General features: G+C 34.9%; 6 protein-coding genes across 19 annotated transcripts in view; 3 read left to right on the forward strand and 3 right to left on the reverse strand.

Moving 5' to 3' along the window:
- Nucleotides 1-5,606, reverse strand: part of LOC128859726 (mediator of RNA polymerase II transcription subunit 13) — a 56,053-nt gene extending 50,447 nt beyond the window's left edge. The window contains exons 1-2 of one of the 13 annotated variants that reach the window (XM_054096780.1): nt 5,469-5,606; nt 32-372 (exon numbers count right to left, since the gene is read on the reverse strand). In XM_054096780.1, coding sequence (XP_053952755.1) covers nt 32-100 — 69 coding nt within the window. In that variant the 5' untranslated portion in view covers nt 101-372; nt 5,469-5,606. Of the gene's footprint in view, nt 1-31; nt 1,531-4,178; nt 4,640-5,374; nt 5,394-5,454 lie in introns of those variants that run through there. The other 12 variants (XM_054096778.1, XM_054096771.1, XM_054096773.1 and 9 more) reach the window with 12 other exon arrangements.
- A 2,913-nt stretch (nt 5,607-8,519) lies between these two features.
- LOC128859729 (39S ribosomal protein L50, mitochondrial) lies at nt 8,520-9,448 on the forward strand. Of its 2 annotated transcripts, none has more exons than XM_054096784.1 (4): nt 8,520-8,646; nt 8,715-8,812; nt 8,874-9,076; nt 9,133-9,448. In XM_054096784.1, the coding sequence occupies exons 1-4, from the start codon at nt 8,608-8,610 to the stop codon at nt 9,366-9,368; spliced, it is 576 nt and encodes a 191-aa protein (XP_053952759.1). In that variant the 5' UTR covers nt 8,520-8,607; the 3' UTR covers nt 9,369-9,448. The 2 variants fall into 2 exon arrangements, with proteins under 2 accessions (XP_053952759.1, XP_053952758.1); XM_054096783.1 differs by having other exon boundaries at nt 8,522-8,646; nt 8,712-8,812.
- Nucleotides 9,380-10,815, reverse strand: LOC128859728 (uncharacterized). The gene is made up of 2 exons (XM_054096782.1): nt 10,230-10,815; nt 9,380-10,175 (listed from the first exon to the last, which is right to left on the reverse strand). The coding sequence occupies exons 1-2, from the start codon at nt 10,790-10,792 to the stop codon at nt 9,443-9,445; spliced, it is 1,296 nt and encodes a 431-aa protein (XP_053952757.1). The 5' UTR covers nt 10,793-10,815; the 3' UTR covers nt 9,380-9,442.
- Nucleotides 10,816-11,418: 603 nt separating this feature from the next.
- Nucleotides 11,419-12,341, forward strand: LOC128862138 (polypeptide N-acetylgalactosaminyltransferase 35A-like). Its single transcript, XM_054100601.1, has 2 exons — nt 11,419-11,497; nt 11,567-12,341. Exon 2 carries the CDS (start codon nt 11,612-11,614, stop codon nt 11,834-11,836), a length of 225 nt encoding a protein of 74 aa, XP_053956576.1. The 5' UTR covers nt 11,419-11,497; nt 11,567-11,611; the 3' UTR covers nt 11,837-12,341.
- A 2,848-nt stretch (nt 12,342-15,189) lies between these two features.
- LOC128861664 (uncharacterized) lies at nt 15,190-16,789 on the forward strand. Its single transcript, XM_054099965.1, has 2 exons — nt 15,190-15,821; nt 15,940-16,789. Exons 1-2 carry the CDS (start codon nt 15,511-15,513, stop codon nt 16,631-16,633), a joined length of 1,005 nt encoding a protein of 334 aa, XP_053955940.1. The 5' UTR covers nt 15,190-15,510; the 3' UTR covers nt 16,634-16,789.
- Nucleotides 16,790-18,479: 1,690 nt separating this feature from the next.
- On the reverse strand, nt 18,480-22,996 carry LOC128859731 (cell division cycle protein 27 homolog). The gene is made up of 5 exons (XM_054096785.1): nt 22,406-22,996; nt 22,227-22,332; nt 22,089-22,164; nt 20,851-22,029; nt 18,480-20,768 (listed from the first exon to the last, which is right to left on the reverse strand). The coding sequence occupies exons 2-5, from the start codon at nt 22,248-22,250 to the stop codon at nt 19,288-19,290; spliced, it is 2,760 nt and encodes a 919-aa protein (XP_053952760.1). The 5' UTR covers nt 22,251-22,332; nt 22,406-22,996; the 3' UTR covers nt 18,480-19,287.
- Between the last annotated feature and the right edge of the window lie 277 nt (nt 22,997-23,273).

A 23,273-nucleotide genomic window follows, 5' to 3' on the forward strand; every position in this document is an offset into this window, starting at 1 on the left:
ATATTGTGTAAATTCATATATGAAAACTCACCAGGGCAAAGAAGTTTGTGTGGCAATCCTCCAAACTAGCGCCGTTGGTCTGATGATTTTGATGCGTCATAGTTCATGTATTTTTTTTACACAACAACTCCTCATTTTCTCAATTATCGTTGATAATAAGCAATTCGCGCTTCAGCAATATACTGCAATTGAATTAAGCACTGCACTGCACACAGCAAGACAAAAGCTTCGCGGCCTCTGTGTTGCAACCAAATATTTCTATTCTTGCTACTGTGACTACGTCATTGACGACGTCTGTTGTTTATATTAGTTAGTGTTACATATGATAAGCTATCGATGAGTTATCTTTCATAGTATTCTGTTTTGTTTGAACTGTAGCCGTTGATCGCATAAATGTGAACAAATTGATAAATAATACAAGACACACACGTTTAACAAGCTGGGACGTACAGGTAAAACTTAGGAATTCCCCTTACATCGCCGCTTATTTTTTCATCACTACTGATTTTCTGTTCACAGTATGTATTTATTATTTTCGCTAGTAAAATTGCTATATTTATAATTATTTACTTATTTCTACACTTGATTTCCACTATTTTCTTTATGCATTTAGTTAAACATTTTCTTTGGTTTTTCATGCACTTATTTCACTTAAATTTTCTTTTTATTGTGCTTTATTCGGCAATGCACTTTCATCGCTATACTGGATAGAGATTCCGATTCGAATTAACATTCGGATTCAGGTAAATCAAATTCGAAATTACCAACCAACCACAATTTAACTAACACCGGTGCAGTTAGTACAATCACACAGTAACAATTCTGACGACTACTAAGATCGGCTACTGTGGCTGCGATTTCTCACCAACACAAGTAAACACCGTTCTGCGACAATGAAATTTGTGCTCTTCGAAGTTTTTGCGCGAGTTTTGCCACTGCTGATGACAACTCATGCAACAACACCACCGTCAACGATAACCAGTGCAAAGGAACGGAATACTAACTAAACGAGTAAACGAATAAGCGGCGAACAAAAGAGCGAACGAGTGAATGGTGCAAGTACCGCCGACGACACTATAGATAGAAGAACAGCAGCGCGCATAGTAGGAACACAACTTTGTAAGTATATATATTTTTTCTCTTTTTTCTTGTCCACTGTAGTGAAGGGTAGCACTAATACTACGGTTTCCGACACGGCAGTCACTACTAATACCGATTCCAATCAAACTTTTGCTGTTTTGCTACGACGCAACATATTGAGAGGAGAGCGAATCGTGATGAAAGTCGATGGTCGCTGCCTGAATGACTGGTTGCTTTGCTTGTGGTTCACCGTTTGTTGCTGGCTTTTTTTTTAATCGTTGATGTTGATGTAGACAAAATATAAAATAATAGATAGGTTGTAAGTAGTTTATTAAATTTTCCACCGCACTTATATAGACATTTTTCTTTATTTATTACAATTCACGACGAATTTTGTGTAAGTTTGGGTTTGTTTGCTTTTAGAAATTTAATTTTCGGCTAATTGCATACCTGGTAAATATACAGTATTTATTAAATTATTTTCATTACACTCTTCAATAATCCAATACTTTCACTAAAAATGCAACAGCATTTGCAATTCCTCATATTGTAATGCACCCAATGAACAGATGTGCACTTTTATTTCCCCTTTCGCATAAATGAATACATACGTATACATACATATGTACATATGCAAGTGTGTATAAACGTGGAATTTTTATATTTATCCAGTATTGCTAGAACCGTGGTACTTTTATACAATAAAAATGCCCGTAATAATGTACGGAAGTGCACAATAACTTATTTTCCGATAAAAAACAAAAATCAAATAAAAACAACTAATTTGGGATTTTAGATATACATATGCATATGTAAATATGCAAATTGACTTATGTGACACAAAAAATTTATAAGCACAGAACTCATTTTTAATTTTGTTACTAGATTTTTCCTAGATTATTCACTAACTCACAACAATTATTCAACAAACATTTCTTTCTCACTAAAATGATTATTGACCACAGCGACATCGAATCAGAAAAAACGTTAACCAACGAATGAACGACATACAAGTGTGCGGCAAAGTTGTCGTCTATACACAATGGAAATTTTGTCTTTATTGCTTTTGCTTCTATTTCTACTTCGGAATGGAAATGAACCGAGTACAGGAGACGAAAGAGACAACAACAACCACTTAGGGTTGCATTTGTTCTCATTAAATTCAATATCAAGTTTATGTCAATTATTAATCGTAGCTACCGCGCCTATAATAGCTTTAAATTTGTTCAAATTGATCACTTTTAATTGCAATCTAAAATAGTTTCATATTGATATTTTTTAATATATACACAGCCATTTAAACCTAAGGAGATTATCTTATTGAAGAGTTAGTGAATTGATAAAAGCAAAAAATAGTTTGAGCTGTCGACATAAGAGACGATAGAGAACGGCTGACGTTGATGCCTGTTGTCTCTTTTGTGCTTAAGTAATATTAAAAGCCGACACACAGCAGTCGACCTCAACCACTTTGGAGAGCCAGAGAACGAGCCTACATTCAACAACCCACCGAACAGTAGTAGACATTAGCTCATAGGTGACTACCCTCAATATTGCCACGGTACTGAAAACTTAATTTACCTATAATTTTATGAAAAATCTGATATGTATATAAATCGTTTGGGCCAACCTCCTCGTCCTTTTTGCTGTTTGCGCCCTGATATTGTTTCACAAATGGAGGGACCTAAAGTTTTAAGGCGATCGATTATTCCGATCGCATAGATTTAATTTTATTATCTTTTGATGCGAGTCTCTATTGGAAAAAGAACGAAAGCAAAGAAACTATTGAAAGGATTTAAAGTTGGAATTATTAAAACATCCACCGTATTCATCGTATTTGGCACTTAGTTTTATTATTTTCAAACTCAACAAAATGATTCAGATGACCATTCTATTTTGAGGACCTTCCGAAATCTTACATTTAGCTGAATTAAAAACTTTGAGAAACGCTTGGAAAATAATATAGTGATAAAAGACGTTATATTAAAGAAATATAAAATATCTAAAATTATTTGTTACTCTCTTTTTCTAAATGACCTTTCAATTCGGCTACCGAAAAATATTTGAAAATCTAAATATAAAGTTTATTAAAACATAAATTTTTGAGATTAAATTGACTAACAATAATTTAAAAAAATTATACAACAAAAAAACCATATTCTCTCCACACTATCAAAACTATCCGACTACGGACTATGGCCCCAATCATTATTTCTTAAAAGTTAATGGGAAATGCTTTATAAAATGCATATGTACCTATGTATTAGGTTAAAAACATAAGTTAGCAGTTTAAATTTGAATATATATTTGATGCTAACAATGAATAGGCATGAAATCTTGCAATGCCAGCAACATTTGCAAACAAATCTATACGCACACTCCTAATGTATTGGACTAAATAGAGCTAAATATCTCAACATGTTAATTCATTTGATTTCTTACTTATCCCCGTATCTGAATAATGGGAACAAAATCAATTTGAAACATGAGTGAGTACATGCAATAACCACTAAAATATTTTTTTAAAAGGCGTAAATGCAAGTTAAATTCATTCAAGCGGGGGCGGCGGAGTTTTCAACCATGGCTTGAGTCGGAATTTAATTGATGACAGAGATAACTATACCAGCGAAAATTGCATCAACGAGTACAACACCAAACACCAACAAAAACCTGATTAGCGAAAATCTTCTCTCTTTGTACCAAGCTTCTCCGGTGCTCCGCGCTTTCTTTTTTTTCTTCTCTTTTGTATTATTTTCTTTTAATATTGTTGTTAGTTTTCGCTGGATAATTTCTGCTACTTTCATGATATTCATATGTATTGGCTCAATTTTGTACCTTCGGATTTCGCTTTAGTTTCTCACGTTTATCTTTACAATATTTTTCGCTAATAAAATTTACATTTACGATAGGAACACGCATATAAACTATCCGTTGGTCACCAAAAATGCAGTGCGACACATTCAAATAACTCGCAATCGCTTTGCACATGTGTATATTTAAAGTATACGCGTTCATATTTACATATGTATGCATTCGTAAAAAATTATAAAAATATAGATTTTAACAATTTCGATACAAATAAATTTGTATATAATTTTTACACAATTCACTTATTTCACCCGTTTGCTACACCCGTGCTCCCTTTTTTGATATTCTTCTTAAGGCGCACATAAAGAGTAATCCACACTTCACGCATCTGCTTATACACACTATCTCTTTCATATACAGGAATATGCACACATACATATGGTACACTTTTGCTCCACTTTCCATTCGCACTCTTTCTTCTTTCCTTTTTAAATACCAATCGATATTTCCAAATTTTTTGACCATGTATTCGTTCGATTCTTTTAACACTTTTTGAAGCTCTAATTTTACTTAAAATGCTCTTCTCACTCTTAGCCTCAAGTGGGATAAATTATATCTCAAATTACTTTTACAAAACTTCCATTATGTGTACGAATACCGAAAATATTTAGCTCGAATAAAATCCAATTGCTGACGGTAATAACCAATGACCGTAACGAAGACATGACATTCGCGACTGCAGCAATTGTGACTGTGACTGTGAATCGAAAATGGCGATCATAAGAGAATAAGCCAATTCCTAAAATGAAACACAGTGTCGTATTTTTTAGTACCGTCTTAACGGATCAACCTAATTTTTAGGCAATTTTGGTAATCGGATTTGAGGAAGTTCTCTACCTTTGCTAAACATTATTTTACCTTCAATTTTCGCACAATTTAGAGAAAGCATTATCAAAAATAATACATGTCGCACATATATATACAAATCAAATTCAGCGGAAATTAAAAGAATGCACTAATGGAAGAAACCCCAATGGGCAAAGACAATCATTAGAACATATTGACAATTGATCAATAATTTTTTATGCATACAAATTATATTTTTTCAACCTTTTCTCCAATATTAGTTTGAATTCAGTTTGCTTTACCAAAATTTGGCGAACTTATCAAGGTACTAGAGAATTGCTTTCCTGGCTATTTGCATTTCACATCTATGTGAGACGAAATGGTCTAGTTTCTACTTCGTGGTATGTATAATAATATACTAATAAGATTTGACTGTCATTTGTTGATTTTGTCTAATAAATTCGCATAAATGCAAATTCGAGTATAGTCAAAATTATGTTCAATTTACAAGTGAAAATACAACACTGCGAGAGCGACACACCACACACATAATTGATTTTCTCTCACTTTATCTGAAATACTAGTCATCATACTCTTTTCAACGTTCACTCTAGATAGTGTGTATATATCTATTTCACCGTACGTATTAATCTCACAGCCCTCCGGAACGAAATCTTTAATTTCTTGTTATAAATTAAGTTGTAACAGCTAGTATATACCCACAAATGTTTCCTTACTATAAATTCAAGTTGAATATTATAATTATTTTTTAATTCACTTCTGCACACCAATTAGAAACCCTCCAACAATTTCCCCTGTTCGCACATTAACCACTTTGAAGCCATCGGATCGGCTTTTTTGCTAGCTGTCAAGTCCAACAGTTTTTGAATTAGAGATGATAACCTGTACATTGCTAAATCTATATAATAATAACTATCGAAGCGATAAATTTATTTTGTTTTTACGCAACCAAACAGAAAAATAGTCAGCACTACTTGTACGATCCACATCAGTTCACAACAGATGATTTAAACTGCTTACAAATTATTTTTACGTTTATAAAATTTTATAACTTTTATGGGTGTCTGTATCGTAACATCGGGTGTTTTTTTAGCTGAATGAGAGCTATCGATATCGATAATTATGGTTTGGCTGCGAAGAAGGGCAACTGTGTTGACATTCTGTTCAGTAAAGTGCCTAGAACGCTTCCAAATTGTAAAAATTTACTTTGAAAAAAAAAAAAAAATCTGTTCGCGAAGTTTATAGAGCACTGGCGGCATCATCGGTTCTTATTTCTTTTGAAATGAGGAAGAAGCTCATTTTAATATTAATCAGCTAAACATGGACGACATTTGTTTCCAACAAGGCAACGCAACTTTCCATATAGCTTGCTTAACGATCCATTTATTGCAATATTCAAGCCACCATTGACGCCATGCGATTCGCAGCAGACATATGCCGGTTATCATATTCAAAAAATAAATGCCATGAAATTATAACTTATGATAAGTTTAATTCCCTTTAAAACCACCCGATATTTGAAACATGAAGAATTGTGAATAGACTCACAATGGTTGTTCGTAACTTTGAAGTTGACTAAATTAACTCTAATCCGGTGGAAACGTAATATTTCTTATACTTTTATATTCAGGCTGAACTTAACAATTTGTACCTATGGTGCATAAAAACCCTCCCCAAACCATAAAAAAGTGGTATTAAATAACTTTTTCTAAGCTTCATAACCCATTTCGTGCCTCATATTGTATTTCGTTTACATTTTTAGATGTGGTAAATAAGGTTAAAGATTCGCGAGTATATTTTGATTCAAAATTTAGCTTAGTATATTAATTATGCCATTTCTAAGTCTAATGAAAAGTTTATTTTCGAATATTGTAAAAGCTCTTCTCTCTCAGACCCATATATTCTAAAGGTATGGTATTCGCTTTATGCCCGTTCAATGATGGAGCATGCTGTTTTTATTTGGAGGCCTATCAACAAATTTAAATAAATCGATTGGGATTGTATAGAAGGCGTTTATAATCCGAAAACCGTTCCTTTGTGCTTGGCGAATTTGACAACTGAGTGACGTGAGTACTAAAAAATAAACAAACATTTGTGGAAAAATTATATTTAATTGACTACGTCGACAATTGTAGTTCTACAGTGCCGTCACCTAAATAGTTGAGTTTATAAGTACATGTGTTTTTTGATACTTGGCAGATGTAGTCGGCCGATATTCCAACGTAAAATAAAGGTTATAAATTTTTAAAAGATTATAAATTTAAATGTTATCAATTTACCGTAATAGTTTTTGCCTACTAGTGTAGCATTACATAACTCATTACAGAAATTTCTATTCAACATTACATTTATCTCTGAACAGTATAACTGTGTTCAGTCACTATTCCCACTATCCCACCAAACTAATTTCTATGAAGAAAAATCTTTCTAAACAGGATTGACAACTGACTGTAAATTTTGGAGGTAATATGCCATATGTGAATGGGTGGATTAATTTTGTGGATTTACTGGTAATTATTACATATGTAAACGTACTTTAAAGAAGAATTTGTATCGCGCAAATTTTAATTGAATGTGTTTTTATTATATCAAATTAAATACAGAAATTAAATGGAATTTAAATTAATTGAGCAGGTATACAGAAATAAATTGCGCCTTACGAATTCGCTGTGTCATAAGAGTCCATAAATAAACAAATAAAAGTAATGGGAATTTATTTTTTGTGAAGTAGAAGAGTAGGCGAAAGCAATGGAACCAACCAAACACAAGAAATTATACGCGCGCACACATACTTTCTTACCACGGCGTCTTCCACATAAAAACGCAAATAAACTATATTTGGAGGCTTTATATTAATTTGTGTTTTCACAATTTAACACACTGTACTTCGTTTTTATTAGTTTGATTAGTTTAAATCTCACAAATTTCTTCTACTTTTGTTTGTTTTGTATTGCGAAGGAAGCTGTCAGCTTCAGACTTGTCAAAATCACGAAAAATGAAGTAATTGTTTTTAAAGGCACCAGTTAAAATATTCAATTCGTCTTGATTCGAAGGTGCTTTAACTACCGAAAATACTTTTGAATTATTAGCGTTAAGTCAAGGATGATAGAATTCGTGGTTGCAAATTCGCTGTGTCGTAAGAGATCATGCATAAACAAAGAGAAGGGGAATTATGTACCTGTTTGTGAAGAGGCTTGGCCATGTCCTTCGAATGGATGCAAACGGTCTGGCTCTGAAAGTATTCGATGCGGTACCACCTGGTGGAAAAGGCATGCTCTGTGTTAGAACGATCAGGTGGAGAAGGACTTAGCTTTATTTGGTGTGTCCAATTGGTGCCGGTTAGCACGAGAAAGAAACGACTGAGGTGCTTTACTAACCTCGACCAAATTGGCATAAAAAAGCAGTGAAAACAACCAAACACAGAAATTATACGAACACACACGCTTTCTTGCCCCAGCGTCTTACGCGTAAAAACGCCAACAAACTGCATTTTGAGGCTTTATATTAATTTTGGCTTTCACAATTTTATTCTTTAATTTAAATTTTACAAATCCCAATAGCAAGCAATTTTCTGCATTCTAACAAACATTTAATTTCTCTTCCTTTTATTTGTTTTGTATTGTTAGGGGACCTGACGTCAGACTTCTCAAAATCACGAAAAATAAAGTAAGTGGCGTTATTACAGTTCGCCTTGCGTAAACTAAATATTCTTGCTCTAGCGACTTCACCTTGAATATATTCGCCTCGTCTATTTCTCGTTATGATTTTGACAGTCAAATCTGATGCAAAAGAGAGATAGGTATATTATATGCTTGTCGATCTGCGTAAAACTTTACTTCATAAGAAAAAAGCGATATGAGTTTACGTAAAAATATTCAGTTTTTGGCACAAACTGTAAGTTTTCTATTAAATATGTTAATTATGCCAGTATTTCGTAACTTATCTAGATATCTTAATAGAAGAATTTATATGCTGTGTTGAATTACTCCACTTCCCCATCTATAAAGCCACAATCACAGCGCAATGTGGCCGATGTTGGGAAGTCATTATCTTCCAAAGGGTGACTATAATTAAAACATATTAAAATACGTTATATTCCATTATTAATCCATTTCACATAGATTTTTGCGATCTCACAAACCATATGAGCCAGTTCAGAATATTACTGACAAAGTACGCGCAATATGTATCACCCTAAAAATATCTACGTCGAACGAATATAAGCTAACAAATTTGGAGGAAAAGTTTAGATTTTTAGATGCTTGTTTTAAGGACTTTCAACATAGTGTCCCAAATTCGCAAGTACACGAATTGCAAAGTATAGGTAAGCTATAAATATATGTATATGCATATATTGCCGTTAAATGGTATTTTTTTCAGGGGATGTTATTAAGTTTTACGAAACTCCTGTGAACACCACAATACCGTATGATGCTCTAAAGAATGCAGACCTTCCAGAAAATTTACACATACAGTATGAATATTTACGTTTTCATCCAGACACCGATACAAAGTTCAATGGTCAAACCGCATTCCCAAAGAGTTCAACTCTTGTCACGGGTTTAAAATATCGCGGCAAATATGAGGGACATGAGGCAAAACGTTCCTGGCCATAAAAAACTGTAGATTGTTTTATTATATAAAATGATGTAATTTTCCAGTTTTTATTATAAATTTAATTTAAATCAATTTAAAATTTCATGTAGTTTTCCACAGTACCGACGAGACTGGAGTCCATTAAAGATTCAAGTGCTTTCTGAACCCGGACATCTTTTAGGAGCTCCATAACACGATAATCTGATTTAACAGCTTCTAAAGTAGGGTATAGCAGCTTGTAATGTGTTTCCGCCACAGATGGTTTGTTCATTATATCGAGGATTCTCTTTTGTAACTCGATCTCGGGATCGGGCACTTTTATTGCTATATCAGCAGCATCACCTAGTTCTATCTTTACTTGCAGCTCACGACGCTCCTGGAGATATTTTATTACTCTGTCATATTGAAGAACTGTTAAAGGCCTATTATCGGCTAGTAAATTAAGAAGATTTTGTATAGCATTAGGGTGAATATCTTTGAGAGACGGAGCTCCCCCGGGTGCCATTGTGACAGCTTTAGGCATAGCTGGAATAAATGCTTGTTTTTTAGAAGCGTCACTAGCTATTTTCTGGCGGAAGTCTTTTCCTATCAATTGAATTGCATCGTCTACTGGCATATTTCGGTGCTCTGCTGGCTGGCCATACAATATGTTGACTGTTATGCTATTGTGCTCTTCATGCTGTGGTGTGACCAATATTGCATATAAACATCCTCGCGTTGAGATATTTATTAGCACCTTACCGAGAGGCACATCTTCGTTTGGAAAGAGCACATCCACTCTTAAATTAATATCCTTTAACCTTTGCTCAATGTACTCTGCGTATTTTCTGTAATTTTTAATGCATCATATATTATTTCTTTAAAATTATATGTTAACTTACGTATTGCGCCGATCAATTACAATGATTTCGCAATCATTATAATCTGGATTCATATTTGATGAAGTACCAGAAGCTATCGCTTCTGCTCCAGTAAAGTGACTGGTGTTCATGTTGGAAACGCCTGCAGGGTTATCAGATTGTGGCCGTTTGGGCGCTTGTTTAGACGCAGCGTTCCGAACGGTAATTATATTTCCTTTGAAAATAGACTTGGATAGTGATGATGCGACTTTATTGGCCACTTCTTCAGATTCGAATTGAACGAAACCAAAATTTTTCTGTACCAACGATGCTAATACTTTTCCGTAAGGATGACAAATACTTTCTAGTTCTTCACGTGTACATGACGGAAGATTTCCCACAAAAATTCGATTTTTTGAAGTATTAGGATCCCTTATTAACTGTAAATTCGGATTTGTATTTTGTTTACTGTCATTATCTCCCATTTTTAATTTCGCTAAAATTCTAGTATTCCGTTTTCCTACGAGTTGTTTAAGTATGTATGCAAACGATTCATCGATTTGATAATTAACGATATATTGAGTATCGGAAAAGATGAGATACATCGATAAAAACTTTTGTTAAGCTGCTGCCCAAGGCGTATCTACATAATATAAAATTCGCCTTAATTGAGTACTATGGTGACGCCCCTAAAAAACAGTTACTTTTTTTTAATTTTTTTAACGTCAGCTCAGTTAGCAATACGAAACAAACGAACATAACAAACAAAAGTAGGAAAAATTACGAGTTTGTAAAAATTCAGTGAATAGCTGGTAGTTTTGTGATTTGTAAGATTTATATTAATCAAACAATTAAACTAATCAAAACCAAGTTGCGTATGTTAAATTGTGAAAGCACAAACTAATATGAAGTCTCCAAATGCAGTTTGTTTACGTTTATTTGCGGAAGACGCCTTGGCAAGGAAGTATGTGTGTGTGTATAATTCCGTATGTTTGGTTGGTGCCATTGATTTCGTCTACTCTTTTTCTTCACAAGTAAGTAATTCCCCTTCCTTTTGCTTGCTTATTCATCCGCTCTTGCGACAAGGCGAATTCGGAAGGCGTAATATGTTTCTCTATTATTCTTGTATATAAGGTGATATCATTAGAACAGCTGATTGATTCGTCTTGGCACTTCTGTCAAAAATTTGTGACAAGGCTAATTCGCTTTATTTACATATTTATTTATTTCTTACATTTATAAAGGGCAAAGGATTTAACAAACCACCTCCAGTTAGAAACGATGTTCAACAAAATCAACAATTTTTATGTGTAAGTATTTTAAAACGTTGCTATGAGTATGAAATATGGTTGTCTCTTGTGTTTCAATTTATGTTCCAGATCTTGGCTATAGCTAGAGCTAGTGAGGGATTTATACGTTCACGAATGGTAGGTGCAGATGCTGCGGAAGGCGATGTTCTTGTGTTCCTGGGCTCACAAATTGAAGTCAAGCAGCAATGGGCTGAACCTCTTTACCATGCAGTGAATCAAGAAAACTCTACTATAGCAGTACCGGTTATGCATTTGATTAGTCTCGATACGTTTGATTACAAGTCAAGTCCTTTGGTGCGTGGTGGCTTCAATTGGGGGTTTCATGACAATGGATCTTAGGCAAGATTTTAAACGTCTATTTAAAACATCAACAATGGCTTGTGGCTTATTTGCGATGAATCAACAGTATTTCACACACATTGGTGCGTACGAAGACGGAATAGATATCTGGGGTGGTGAAAATATTGAAATATCCTTTCGTGTCTGGCACTATAAAAATATATCCCTGTTTGCGTGTGGGACAGCGCTCGATGGTTCGATGATAAGGATGCCATGAAGCACAAATCATTACGTGACGCTCCCGAATGGATGAACGCATACAAGGAGTATTTTCTGAAGGAAACAAAAGCGTGATATGAGAACCTGGAGATATATAAACGTTTGAATTGTCACGATTTGTCATGGTACAAGAAAAATATGTACCAGAACATGTTGCTGTCGGGTCAATACACCAAAAAGACCACAGCGACGGCCAGGGCTTACCAGAGTAATATTAATATAGTTATCACTACATATTATAAAACAAAGTCGCTTTTTCTGTCCCTATGTCCCCTTATACGCTTAAATCTTTAAAACTACGCAACGGATTTTGATGCGGTTTTTTTTAAAGATAGATTGATTGAAGAGGAAGGTTTATATCTATATAATGTGAAGAAATATATAAAGGGGGCGTGGCAATCGGTCAAAACGTGGCAAAAAAACATAATTTTTTTGTTTTCACGGCCATAAATCATAAACGAATCAACCAATTAAAATGAAACTTTCTTGAAGTTTAACTTTGAAATATTTACTTTCGTTCTGCATCAAAAAAAAGAATTGATTTATTTGTTATTTAACCAAAATTGTTTAAACAAAAGCAGCTCTTTTTCCAAAAAAAGCTGTTTGTGTGTGTGTTCGCTGTCAACCGAATGAAGCAACAGGCGTTAAGCGATAATCTCACCACACCTCATTAATGTTGAATTACATCGTATGGTGACGTATGTATGTATGTATTTACGAATCGCTCGCATTATTTCATTTCGGACATATGTACATATGTATCTATGTATGTACTGAATTTCATGTAATTATATGTACATACAATTTTACAGCGAAATAAAACGCTATTTTCAGGTTCTATATTAGTAAATCGCACATAATTAAAATGCAGTTTTTGAATAGTTTTTATTGATTCGGAGCGCGTTTAGTTTGCTATCAATTCCATACAATAACATTTTTTGTCATTTACTTTTTACGACAACTAATAGCTTATTTTCGAAGCGATTTCAACAAATGGGTACAACATTAATCCTTATCCAATTAAATACCTTAAATACATTGTTGTTTTCATATAGATCTATGTATATGGCTCTTTACAGCATATAATTAAAAACAATATTTTTCAAGATATTACAACAGTAATTAGTAATTGAGATCTACCGGAAAAATTGCGTTAGCTGTTGCGTCATCCGGCATTGCCGCTACTCTTTTGGAAAGAGTCTTTTGGAAAGAGGCCGAACCACACACTCTACAATGAAGCACCCGCTGAAAATCGCCACCGATGATGATAACAGCGTCTGTAGTGTTTCTAGACAGAGCAATACAGGAAAATTGATGCGTGACTGCTCATTAATAGTCTGGGACGAAGCTACCATGTCAAACAAGACGTCTGTGGAAGCACTGGATAGGACAATGCGCGATTTGCGCAACAAAAATGCACCTATGGGTGGATGTACAATTCTGTTCTCAGGAGATTTCCGTCAAATCCTACCAGTTGTGACTCGAGGAACACGTGCTGACGAAATAAATGCTTCGCTAAAAAGATCCCACCTTTAGTCGTATGTCAATAAATTAGAGCTTAAAACTAATATGAGGATTTCGTCATCTTCACGTGAGAACAGGCTATTTCCAGAGATGCTGCTAAAAGTTGGCAATGGAGAATTAACACAAAGTGAGGGAAGGATTAACCTAGAAAACCTTTGTGTTTTGATAGACAACATCCAAGAGTTAGTCAACAATGTCTATCCAGACATTGATAACATAAGTTATAAGACAATATCTTGGTTTAAAGAAAGAGCTATTCTGTCACCAACTAACAAACAAGTAGATAAAGTAAATAACTTGATTATTTCAAAGATTGATGCGCCGACGAAAATATACTACTCGGTCGATACTGTTCTCGATTTGGAAGAAGCTGTTCAATTTCCTACAGAATTTCTAAATTCTTTGAAACCGTCTGGACTCCCTCCTCACAAAATGGAGCTGAAAATAGGTTGTCCTGTTATTTTATTAAGAAACCTAAGTCCACCTAAACTTTGCAATGGCACGCGTTTGATGGTAAAATCACTGAAAACTTTCATAATAGAGTGCACAATACTCACAGGATGTGGTACCGGAGAAGATGTATTGATTCCCCGAATCCTTCTGATACCATCGGATCTACCATTCCAATTTAAACGCTTACAATTTCCGGTAAAGACATCTTTTGCAATGACCATTAATAAATCTCAGGGTCAAACCTTCAACGTTGCAGGCTTAGATTTGAGTGTTGACTGTTTTTCACATGGCCAACTGTATGTCGCTCTTTCAAGAGTAACCTCTAGAGAAAACATGTTTGTATTGTCTAATGACAAGAAGGCTATGAACGTTGTATATAAAGACATTCTGTAATATAGTAATTGTTGTAAAAATAAAATAAATACATATGTAAAAATGCAAAAAGTTAATATGCAAAAATGTAGGGTATGAATTTAGATATCCCAAAGATAGCAGGAAATCTTCATGCTATAAAGAAAGGAGAATTGTTTTACTCCAAATTTAACGCGTGCGGGCCACGGGCAATAATGAATAAGCCAAAACTACTGGATCGATTTTAATCATTTTTTCAGTGAGTGACATAGGGTATATATTTTATACCCGTGCGAAGCTGGGCGGGTTGCTAGTATCATTATAAATTAAATTGAAAACAATTTTTACACATTTTAATTCGCATGTATATTTTCAGATTTTATAATCCCTTAAAAGACACCTCATATAGCTTCTTAGTAGGAATATTTTGAGTTAGGTAACATTACAAATGAGTACTCACTAGCTCGGTAAACTTTCTAAGTCTGATTTAATTTCTTCAGAATGAACGAAAATAAAAAAAACCCAAATAAAATAAACATATAATTTTGAATATCTTGCTGCAGTTAAAATACAAACAAGTATATAAAGAGGGCGTAAACTCAAAACAGCTGACAAAATGCCATCTCGGTTAAGTTTATTCGGTATTCGGAAATTTTACAAAAACAAAATACATAGAAAGTAATCCCGAATGTCAGATTGAAAATTCATCGAGCTCGATTTAATCACCAATGATGAAATCTAAGATTTTAAAATTGTACTAAATTACCGAAAAAAGTACCTTTTTCGAAGTTGTACTTTTAACTAAGTGTAATACAAACGTTCCACGAGGTTAAGATAAAATACCTATTCGAAAGATATTGGGGAATACATACTCATATATCCTACGGCGAAAACTATATTTTTAACATTAAAAATTGTTCCAAAATCGACAGAAAAAGTTCTTACAAAAAACTGTACTTAAAATATCATCATTGCCGAACACCCCTTTTTATTTCGTTTAGGTCTGCTTTAGTGAAAACTCTGTGTAAGTATAATATTTTGTAGCCGTTATACATAGCGGAGTAAAAACGTTATTTTGTAGTTTCATAAATTATTTTTGAATATAAAGAATAATTTCTTTCTTAAAAATGCGTCGATCAACACGCCTAATTAAGAAAAATTATGTTGCAGATAAATTTATTTGCACTGAGGATAATACGTCGCTTTCTCAAAAAACGCCCGTGGCCATTCAAATACAAAAAGGAAGTACAGATAACGGAAGTATGAAAAATGAAGAAGACTTACTTCAGTTCCCTCAAGAAGAACTTATGTGCAAGTCCGATATTGCAACCAATAGTTCAAAACTTAAAATTGAGGAGAATGAGGAAGGAATTCAAAAGTTTAGTAACGGTGGGGATGAAAATACTTTAATATCAAAACAGTCGAGTCTAAAGCGAGGGTGAGAATGCTAAAATTTTTACACTATTATTTTAAAATCTAACTATGATAGCCTAAAAATATACTGAAACTACGAGAAATGAAAAGTTTAATATTTTGCGATAACTATGTATTTATAGACTCTCAGTATTTGCTGGAAGAGGAAGAAAAAGGTGTGTTGGTCGACCGAAAACTGCTCAGCAATATAAAAGAAGTCGCTCGGCTGTTGTACGTAACAGTAAAGCAAGGGCTTCTACCATACCAATTGACAATTATTTGAACCCCTTAAGAAAGCCATTAATTCAAAATGAATCAAGCACTCAGCCATTACTAAATGATGACATCTATTGTTACAATCCAAATATTCAAAGAATGAATATTCAATCAAACACATATTCTCTATTACCTCCATTGTATCCCACCCATTTTTCCCATCAAAACAATTCAGACATACTAATTAATCCACCACCAAAATTGAAGTCTGTCTCGACGAGAGAGGTGAGCGTACAACCAAAAAGTCAATTTCAGACACCAGATATAACACAATCTCTCGATTTTGATTCATCAACATCAACGCTTTCCTTGCCAGACTCGGTACGAGAAGTATTCGGTTGCTATGATATACGCGACATTTTAAAACTAGATAAAATTGTTTATCGTATGCGACTTGTACACTTACAAACCTTGGCATTTGTATTAAATATTGAATACGATTATTTGCATAATTTGATCCAGAAGATAATGAAATTGGATACAGAAACTTTAAGAAAAGTAATTCTTGCTTTTCAACCTGAAGCAGAGCTTGTAAATCTAGTTGAGAATAGTGAAGAATAACAAATAAAATGAAAAATAATCACTAAGAAAATATGTCATCATCCATTCAGTTCCTACGTTGCTTTTCTCTATATGAATTTTGATGAATTAATGCTACAAATAAAATCTAATATTCTATCTATCTATATACATATGTATGTATATAATTTAGCATAGATAATGAAAAGGATATAAGTATTATTGTTTTACACTCTGTGGATTGAAATTTTTTGACCTTTCTAAAAAATGCTTATTCAAATGGAGATTGGGACACAAACCAAAACATGAAAATACTTTTCCCCAATAGAAATTATATTTTTTACAATAATATGGGATCAGTTAGACTCCGCCGCGCACCTTTCACTTTATCCTCCTCTGTTTAGAGATTTGGGGGCGGTTTTATTTAAGTTAGCGTATTTATGACACTAAGTGCTGTGATGTAAGCTACTCTTGTTGGATTAATGTTTTTCAACATTAAAAAGTTTATACCGTCGGGACTAATTTACTTTGCTGATGGCCACCTGAATCTCATCGCTTGTGAAAGTAAGCGGTGCACTGTTGCTTGGCAACCATCTGATAATACGATGCATGGACTAAGCTGCTACAACAACAACAAAGACGCATGGATCTGTTAACCGAAGGATGCAATATAAATTGTCGGCTAAAAAAGATGGCTCATCGCTTCAGGTTCGACAAAACACAATCACCAAAAGTGATTGCCACATGCCATTGTGATTCGGCGCATTAAACAGGAACCTTACGGTGGACCAGAGCTTACTCACACCTGTTGTGAAGTTACAGGTTTTCAAGTATTCAGCCCATTTCGTTCGCGAATGTCGAATAACCAGTTAATGCATCTCCAAATTGAGATCCTATATCCGAGGATCCCAAAGATCGGTCTACCATAGGTTGTCACTCTCGTTTGATAAAACGGCTGCTTCCGCTGGGAAACTGAAACAAATTTCCTTAACTATCCAGGGGATGTAAAGCGAGTCGCAACAGCACACGTCAGTAGGAATGGGTAGAGCGGTGAAGGTGTTTTCAGTGCAATCCGCGAAGCCGACCAACCAGCTTTGTTGCCTGATCGAACAGCTATGAATGAATGAATGAAAAGGAGGTTTGCACTTCGACATCATCGCTCCTGGTCCTCTACTCACAACAGTGCTTCATCCGAACCCAGCTCTCTTAATAAGATGGAGCTGAGTTGGGCTGCCCGTATGTGCCTTTCTTCCAGCTGTGATATCTAAGTTTTCTTCTCGCTATAACATCACATTCGAGAAGGTGTATTGCGAGTTTCTGGCGACTGGTCACAGAAAGAGTAGTAGTCAGTAAAGTCAGTATATCAAGTCCGTGAGCATTCTTAGTTTGCCTTTAGGCATTGTTGTTGTTGTTGTAGCAGCATAGCCATTCCACGTGCATATACGAGGATGTCTGGTCTGCAATAATTAGGGACTCTCGGCGAGTGCCATTTAAAGCCTACTTCTATTCGATCACATCCAATGGTTCAGTCGGGGAACCCCATTTGTAAACCGTCGATGAAAATATTTTTCATTCTCGCACCAAATGAAATTTGGGTGCGTGCAGTATATAAATCGTAAAATCATTCTCGACACGAGCGTCATCGGCAAAGGTTTTTTTTTCAGCTCCACTCTCTGCAAGCTCTTGATGAAAAAATAGAAAGGTAGTTTTCTTTTCTAAAAAAAAATCTTAAAAACAAGCTCAACAATACTCGTATTATTTTTTCACAGTTCTTGCTTTGTATTTATTTAAATAACTTACTTCCGGTCCCATCCTCCTTTGACAACGACGACAAACTTACATAATTCCAATCGTCATTTACCGTTAACCGACTATTTAAACAACTGAATGAAACTTATTAACTTGAATGTTGTTTTATGTAATATTTCTTCGCATTGATATTCTTAAGCTAATAGCCCCACCAGCAGCAACGGCTCACAATTGTATGTACGAGTATATTTAGCCATGAAAAACCAAATATTCCTTAAATAATAAATTGTAAACTAGAAATATTTACAAATTCCTTAAAAGATTCGAAATGTTTCATAAACTAATATTGCATAATACTAAGTATGCCACAACAGTTAAGAACTGTAATTAATTCCAAGTAGGGACTTAGTTTATTGCAATTAACAATTTGTTTCATTCTTTTAATTTTTTGTGAGTCAATTGAACAGGAAGCATAAATAATTTTTTCGAATAAAATGCACATAGATGTTCAATTAACTTTGCGGCAAATTAGTGCAGCCGAGATCAGCTCCCACCCATTTGTAAAAAGAAAGAATAAACCAAACTTTAAATACTTAATTAACTTGAAAATATGCCAGTTTATGTGTATATAAATAATTAATTTCACAATAATACCAGCCTATCCTGCCGGACGTTCATGTATTTTTGCCTGCTTTTCCTTTCGTGTAGCAAAGTTGAAATTTCTGCATATTTTTCCAAGGAGGGGACAATTTATAATTATATTTTTTTCTTTTATTTCTCGTCTTTTTGCGTTTATTTGTTTACGGTCTACAAAAACCGAAAAAAGAAGCACTCAATATTACGAGTACACACACAAAGGCATTAACAAATCAATTGGTTTCACCTTTGCTTTTTTGCTCTTTTCACACTACCAAGTGCGGGTGGAAAACTTACATCCGGCCGACAATTCAGTAAGCGTCACTATCATAGTTAATGTCCTGCTGTGCTTGCGTCGAGTCATCCGAACGCTCTGATGTCGGCTCTTGATCTGCGTCTACGCTTTGATCATTTCTAGCAGGACTAAACATAGGCACCACTGCCGAGTCAAATGCGTCCCTAAGTTGGTTGTTTGCACCCTTGGGATCAAGATCGGTTGCCCAACTAAAGTGCATAAGTGCTGAATCTACATTTCCCAAGGTCTTATGGATCTTTCCAATTAAATAAAATACTACAGACTCTTTTGGCACCACCTCCTTCAGCTCTTCCAGTTCGCGCAATGCCTCTTGATGTTTTCCTAGTGAGAAGTAAATTGAACCTCGATGAAAACGCGCCAATGGGTTTTTCGGATCCAACATTGCTGCCGTGTTTAGAGTCTGCAGCGCCTGCTCCTTTTTCTGCATAAAATATTGCATTGCGCCAATATGAACCAATATTACTGAGTTTTGTGGATTGATCTTTAACGCCTTAATGTAATACAATTCCGCCAATTCGTATTTCTCTTGTTTCGAATATATAGTGCCCATACCAAACCACGCATTATAGTGTCGTGGATCTCGGGATACTGCGGCGTGGAAATAGTCGGCTGCCTTGTCCAACTCTTCAGTTAGGACGAGCTCATGGCCAAGCAGCGTATAGCTGTAAACAAAATCAGGATCCACCTGAACGGCGCGTTTGAAGAACTTAATTGCCGTCTCGTGCTCCTTGTGCAATGAAAAGCAATTGCCAGCCACGCACCATGTGACTGGCGAAGTCTTATCCTGATTTATCAAATCCTGCGCTAGAGCTGATAAGTCCACTTCCTTTTGCAAATGCCAAAGTGAGGATGAGTATATCTCCATGTAATCTAAGCGATACTGTTCCGCTTCGTGTATATCTTTAAACACGGAAACCGCAGATTCATATTCTCGCAATTCATAGTAGGCCAATCCAATAACTGATTGAACCCAGCTCGAGCACAGATGGTGCTTTGGTATGTTATTTTCAAAATGTTTGATGGCTGCTTTACATTGGTAAAGTGTTAGCAGTTTATAGCCTTCCCCTAAATCACGTAGCAATGCCATTAAGCCATCGGCTGACTGCTTCTTGAGAGTTAGTACGTGGTGTGCCATCGTTTGTGCGTTATTCAAACTATTATTTAATAAAACTTTGGTGTCTTCAATGGAACGATTTTGACAGGTCTCAGATGTTATTGTTTCAATCTTTTCTTTCTCTTTACGTGCATTCTTTTCGTTAATTTTGTCGGCATTTATATTAACACTTTTATCCTCGACCAGTTCATTATTCAAACAAATTTTTGGCATGCGAGTCTTTGTTTTTCGAGCTGGACAACGAGGCAGTGCAAACTCATTACTCGTAATATTTGGGGACTTGTTGTTTTCCTTTACAGAGTATGCGCTATTACTAAACAAACGGGAACTGCGTCTTACAGCAGCGTTGGGAATCAATGAAGCTGCAATTACAATAACACAATTTTTAAATATTTATATTTAAGCAACAATAATTTCATTCCAAAACTTTTATTATGTGTTTACCTGATGATACGCCGCCTTGGTTATTGGGAGTACGTGGAGTAACATTGCCCGTTTGGGTGAAAACAGCAGGCTTGTTTGAAGCGGAACCACTTTCTTTACGAGTTATAAGATTACCTACGTGACTCTTTATCTTCTTTCTAATTATTGGAGGCTCCTGATTAGCTTCCATTAAAGTTTGTGGAGAAGGCGTATTCAAGACACTTATGTTAGCTTGTGTATGACCAGTACCAACAAAGGAGGAATCCCCACCAGAAGGACTGTATAGGGGTAATACGCCAAAGCTCGGTGTTAGAGAGTTCGCCGAGAGAAATTTGATTTGCCTGCGAAATGGAGAACAAACTCCACTACCAACATTTTGCACCGTATTCAAACCAGTTTGATCGAGACTGTTACCAATGGTAGATAATGGTGTGTCTTCCAGCATCATCAATCCAGAGTTTTGTAAATTACTACCTGTTGTTATAACTCCTCTTAAAACGGACATGGAATTGTTCAAGTTGTTGCCATTATTGATAGGGGTAATAAAACTCTGGGAGGTTACGTTGCTTGGCTGTTGTTGTGATTGCAACTGTTGTTCAACTGGTGTGCATAGTACGTTATTTGAACTATTATTTATACTATTCATTACTATATCCAAATTTTGGTTACTGTTGCCAAGGCTACTTAAATAGTGACTATCATTTAGTGATATATTTTGCGCACCGTTTCCATAAAGAACCAGTGAGTTAGAGCTTGCATTGCCTTGGCATGTATTAAAGACATCTGTGTTGGTGATTTGAAACGTGGCTGCAGGATCAACATATTCACCCATATGACACAGATCTGAAAACGTTTGCCACATAAAGGGGTTTAGTTTTAGGGCACGGCGAAGAGCATCTGCTGCAATTTTGTTTCTTTCTGTTTTCGCACAAATTTGGGCAATTAACTGCAGAACGAAACATGCTATTTCCCCAAAATCTTTCGCAATGTCTTCCAGGTTTTTTATGTCGCCAAAGCCACCATTTACCAAAACACATTCAGATTCCGCATACTTCTTTAGATGATAAGCACATTTTGCCTGCAAAAATCGACAATGTGGTGAACGTCGCGCTTTATCTTTAAGTAACCAATAAGCCTGGTGTATTAGATTTGATCTGTAATAACTAGTAGCAAGTAGGAAAATGGTTTCATCCGTTTCAACTGCAATTGATAAAATGAGTAGTAATAAATTTGTAAGATATTTGGTAATTATTATTTACCTTCGCAACACAGGCGCTCAGAGAGAAAAATAGCGTCTTTGAAATCATAAAAATTTAGGCAGTGCCATATGGCGGCCTTAAAAAAATAAGAAAGATGTATTTTATTACATTTTCTTAATAGAAGAAAGTATATATTACCTGAACAGGCTCCTGTATAATCATGCTGTATATGTTACTTATCCCAGACTGTATTGACAAACGTTTTGCATTTACTTGATCTTTAGCTCCTTTTTGTGCACCAATTCTGGATCAAAACAGTGTGGTAAGAGTATAAAATTATTCAGTTTCTTTATATTATTCCAAGAGTAATTATGTACCTCTACGCATGCAAAACCTTTTTTGGGCACTTATAAATATTTAGATATATATTATTTGTGGTTTTCAGCAGATTTTTTAGTTATTTAACGGAAGCCGCAATTTTCTGAGTTTTCAATAAGGAGCTGGTTTACGACCGGAATTTTACCCTTTACTTTTCGTTAATCTATTCCTTTGCCACGAAATAAGTGTTCAAGTGAAGTCCTAATCGCAAAATGTTAGTTTCTAAAGCCTTTTAAATGGGATGACAATATTTTGATGGAAAGGCATGTAATTTTTGCTATATTTTTAAAGTCTCTCAATTACTATTGGGCAAGAAAGTTTATAATTTTTTTTAACTTCGATTCGGGGCGGCTGTGGCTGGCAGACGATATTGACGGGGCTTCTGTTTAAGTTATTAACATTCTCAATGTTTTCACACTACCCATGTTAAATTATATTACTTCAAGTAGGTATAAATTACTTCACTAATTGTTTGCAGTTACACTTTTCCAATTTATGATAAATTATTGGTGTCTAAATTGTATTGTATAAAGAAAGAGTGCAAAACCCTTCGTTTTTCGACAACGCACAGCCACAATCACATAACTTGGAGTTGCCACATTAACGAAAAACGAGATACAATCCCATTAAACACGAACAGCAATCGAAAAAAAACAACAAGAGAAATGTTTTGTTTTTGCTTTTGGTCAGTAGAATGTCAAAATATATAAATCAAGTTTGACAGTTCAGCGTAACTTAAGAATATTTGACAATTTGGAGACCAAATAAATGGAAAAAAATCAAAATTGCAACTCTACTGCCGCTACCTGTCAATGTACCTTGGATACCATATTTGAAATATATGCAACTATTGTGATGCATGAAACT

Source organism: Anastrepha ludens, chromosome 4 (assembly GCF_028408465.1).
Source record: "Anastrepha ludens isolate Willacy chromosome 4, idAnaLude1.1, whole genome shotgun sequence".
Classification (NCBI taxonomy): Eukaryota; Metazoa; Arthropoda; class Insecta; order Diptera; family Tephritidae; genus Anastrepha; species Anastrepha ludens.